This window comes from Sitodiplosis mosellana, unplaced genomic scaffold (genome assembly GCF_009176505.1).
Source record: "Sitodiplosis mosellana isolate CC-2019 unplaced genomic scaffold, AAFC_SMos_1.0 Smas_scaffold_6165, whole genome shotgun sequence".
NCBI lineage: Eukaryota > Metazoa > Arthropoda > Insecta > Diptera > Cecidomyiidae > Sitodiplosis > Sitodiplosis mosellana.
The window spans coordinates 1,655,802-1,659,687 of record NW_022601406.1 but is presented as its reverse complement, the minus strand read 5'-3'; the positions used below and the strand labels follow the sequence as shown (position 1 = coordinate 1,659,687).

At 34.4% G+C, this 3,886-nt stretch overlaps 1 protein-coding gene across 1 annotated transcript in view; it reads left to right on the top strand.

The window, feature by feature from the left end:
* The first annotated feature begins 256 nt into the window (after nucleotides 1-256).
* Nucleotides 257-3,886, top strand: part of LOC129574702 (protein hedgehog) — a 34,344-nt gene continuing 30,714 nt past the window's right edge. The window contains exon 1 of the mRNA XM_055457072.1: nucleotides 257-1,696. Coding sequence (XP_055313047.1) covers nucleotides 1,412-1,696 — 285 coding nt within the window. The 5' untranslated portion in view covers nucleotides 257-1,411. The remainder of the gene's footprint in view (nucleotides 1,697-3,886) is intronic.

Genomic DNA, 3,886 nt, shown 5'->3' with positions numbered 1-3,886 from the left:
TACACAACGGCCATTCATATATGGGATAATACATCGACATAAAATAAGGTATATATCGATATCGGCCAGTGGTTCGATACGTTAAAAGCTTTGAATGCCAAGCATGTGTGTGTGTGTGTGTGTGTGTGTGTGTATGTGTGCCATACATTCAATTTGTTCGTGTCGTTGTTATTGTTGTTGCTGTTTTTCTCACGTCTCTCTTCTAGAGGTAATTTTTTTCCAGTGAGCTCTTTACATCTGATTGTAATAGTTTTTATTTCTCGCAAGCAAACTGAGAGACGAAGAGTGTGTGAACAATTCGCCCTGTTGCGGTGTACATTTTTTGTTCCCTACTACTGCTCGTGTACTGCTCGTTAATGCATATATATTTTTTTGAAAGTTGTAGAAGCACCATCTCGGGAAGTGTTAATCCTTGATATTGTAAAAAAAAAGAAGCACACAGTGACTGTGATTGATGACAATTTAACTAAATTCATTTATATTATCATTTCGATTGACTGGCTGAGTTACATGCATGCGCGTGGTTTTCGTATTGCGTTGATGCATTCGCTAATTTAAAAGTAACCGAGAAAAAAGAAATCATAACGCCCCCACCACAACACGTTAAGCATGCTGATTAAATGCAAAATTCAACGAATCGATATGTAATCAATAACGGTTTATTTTATTTATTTTTTCATAATAAATTTCACGAATAAACAAACGCATAAACGAAACATCAACAAACCCATTTAAATTTATTATTTGAAAAAAGAAAGAAAAAAGTGGTGATTTGGACAAAAACACATGTATTGTGCAAAAAAAAAGAGGAGAAAAAATTTCTCGTCGAAAGAAAGAAAAATGAATCAAGTTATCTAAATGAGTTCAGTGAAAATATATAAACCTATCATTTTGTAGAAATAATGAGTGCGTTTTTGTAATTAAAAAAAGAAGAAGAAGAAGCAAAGGAGATATAATTGAACGACATAGAAATGAACGACACCGTTATGATGGCAATAAATGGAAATCGCAGTACCGAATTTCAAGTGCGTCATTTGATACATTCTCAACCACATCATACTCAGGATTAAATTTATTGTTCAATTTTCACTTCAATTGCACAATGGAATTTGGATTCAAAATTGAAAGTTCAACCACCCGATTTTGTTCACCACCTTATTATCAATGAACAACGATATGGATTAAAATACAAAAATAAATTCGTTTCAAATGGTTTTTCGTTTAAATATCAACCAAAAGGCAATAGTGAAATAAAAGTGTGTTTGCTACGGTCAGTGAACGAATTGAGAAAAAAGAAGAAGAAATCAAACGAACTAACAAAAGAACGATTGAAAAAATAAAACAGCAGTAAAAAAAAATTCAGTTTAGTTTCTAATTTATAGAGAAAAAAAATTTATATATTTATATCAAAATGTCAATGTTAGTGATATTAGTATTGTTTGCAATTTTCACATCGGTAATGCCGTGTGGTCCTGGACGGGGAATTGGTGGTCCAAGACGTTTGCGTAAACTAACACCATTAGTATTTAAACAGCATGTGCCAAATGTTAGTGAAAATACGATAAACGCATCTGGTCTGCAAGAAGGCAAAATCACCAGAAATCATGAGAAATTTAAGGATTTTTCACCCAATTATAATGAGGATATAATATTCAAGGATGACGAAGGCACTGGTGCTGATCGTGTTATGACACAAGTAAGTAGGCGCAAAAAATAACACACACACACACTTTTTTTCTGGCTCCGTTGAGGATAAAAAAAAAGGACAAAAATAACTTAAACCAATCCATTCAAGTGTAAGAAAGTAGAAAAGAAAACAACGGACCAAATGTGGATAAAAAAATGCCATAATGCGTGACAAGGAAGATATACTCAACCGGAAAAATAAACAAACAACAAACATTTTGGCTTATTCGTTCATTCATTTTCAATATTATTTTTTAAAAAGTCCATTTCTTCCTGTGTCTTCAATTTTTTTTCCGTTCTGCCCGCACAATTTCTCTCTCTCTCTCTCTCTCTCTCTCTCTCTCTCTCTATCTCGTGCCATTCTGTTTTCGTTTGGCTGTTTGTTCACTTATATCATTTTGGAATTATGAATTGCTTTTTATGTTTTTACATCGATTTGCAAGGAGTTATTAATAGCCATCAATCAAGATTTAAAGCGCTTATCCTTTATATCATTTCCAGTATGCAAGAGAGCGAGATTTTTGGTGATGTTGCGCGACTTCACTCGTGCGCACCCAGTAACCGTTCTTCTTCTACTTCGTTTTTTCTTGTGTCTGTTGCTTTTTGTTTAATGCAATTGTTTGATTTGAATATTTCAACATGTTTTATTGTGTAGAGCATTCAGCTTCTGATCATCAATCATACGGCGTTTTGTGCGCGCCGTTTCAATATTTTTTTGTTTCGGTGTTTGTATGCGCATGAGTGCGAGCTGGACTGAATGTGCACGCGCAACCTAGCTAAAAGAGCGATTACGATTTTTCCTCTCGCTGGTGTCTTGACAGATAAATTATGATAATAATGCCATTTTTGGAAATGTTGATGTTTTCTGTATCGGTATTAGCAGCCGAAAATGTCATTAAAAGTAACACCATACCAGCACAAATCCACATCACTTGCATTTTTCGCCATGGTTAACTTTTTGTTTCTGATGTTGCCATGATCAGCAATTCTGTTTCGTTTGCAGATTCAAAGTCAGTGTTTCATTTTGTGAAGAATTTGTTTAAATTTTTTGTGAGTGTTTTCACTATGTAAATGACAATTCACAATTCTTCACAAACCATTACTGTTCAACAGTGCTGATTCAATACGATTTTTGATGCGGATCATCGAAGAACGTCCCATTCTTATGCATATCATTGATTCAATTCACCTTCAGTGTAGATTATTGTCTAAACAATTATAATTTTTATTTCAAACCGTTCATGAGTGGTTTAGTTTAGAATATGATTCGAATCGAAAACCCATTTTCAACACGTTTGGTGAAGGAAAAAAATTGTAAAAATTTCAATATTGTATGAAACATACATTTTCCTGTATTTTAAACTTCAACTGTGATACAAAAAGATGGGAAAAAAAAACTTTCACTGTCATTCAAATAGTCAACAACACCAATAAATCACTGGAATTTGAGGTTTGTTGTCGTCTCAGTGTGTGTGTGTGTGTATATGGATTGAGTGCAAAAATCATTCAAAGACTCACATTTTCCATGGTTAGCAATAAACCAACGACAGATGATGGTTGCGTGAAGTGAGAGAACGTCAACAATGAGAAGCATTCGAAAGAATTCATTCTTTCGTTCTCATTGTAACTGCTTTACGATATGAAATTCCATTGTCTGCAACAGATTAAAATCAATAAAACAACAAATTGTTTCAAAATAGGTTTAGTGGTTTATGTCTATGTTAATGTTGCCATTAATTTCGCGGTAAGGTTTCATCCTAAACTGAACCAAACCAAACCGACAACAACTAACAACAACAGAAGAAGATGATGATGATGATAAAAAAAACGAGCAGCACACACAGCACACTGTCTGCCAAATACCAAAAACGGATGGGCAAACACATCGGATAAGTTGAAAACCGCAACAAAATGACTATATGGCATCAATGTGAATGGTTAAATGGTACTAATAAACAATATACACTCAATTGTCACCTACTCAGGGTCTCTTGTTCGTCTGTCATATCGTGCGGTCGATTTTATGGAATGCTTCGCCATATTTTTTTGTTCGTTTCTCTCTCAATGGCCCCAGCTATCGATATGGCCCCATTCGGCTAATAATAATTTTTGGACAAATTATTATAAATGTTTCGTGTGTGTTTTTTTCCACTCTCTCTCTCTCTCTCTCTCTCTCTCTCTCTCTCTCTCTCTCTCTCTC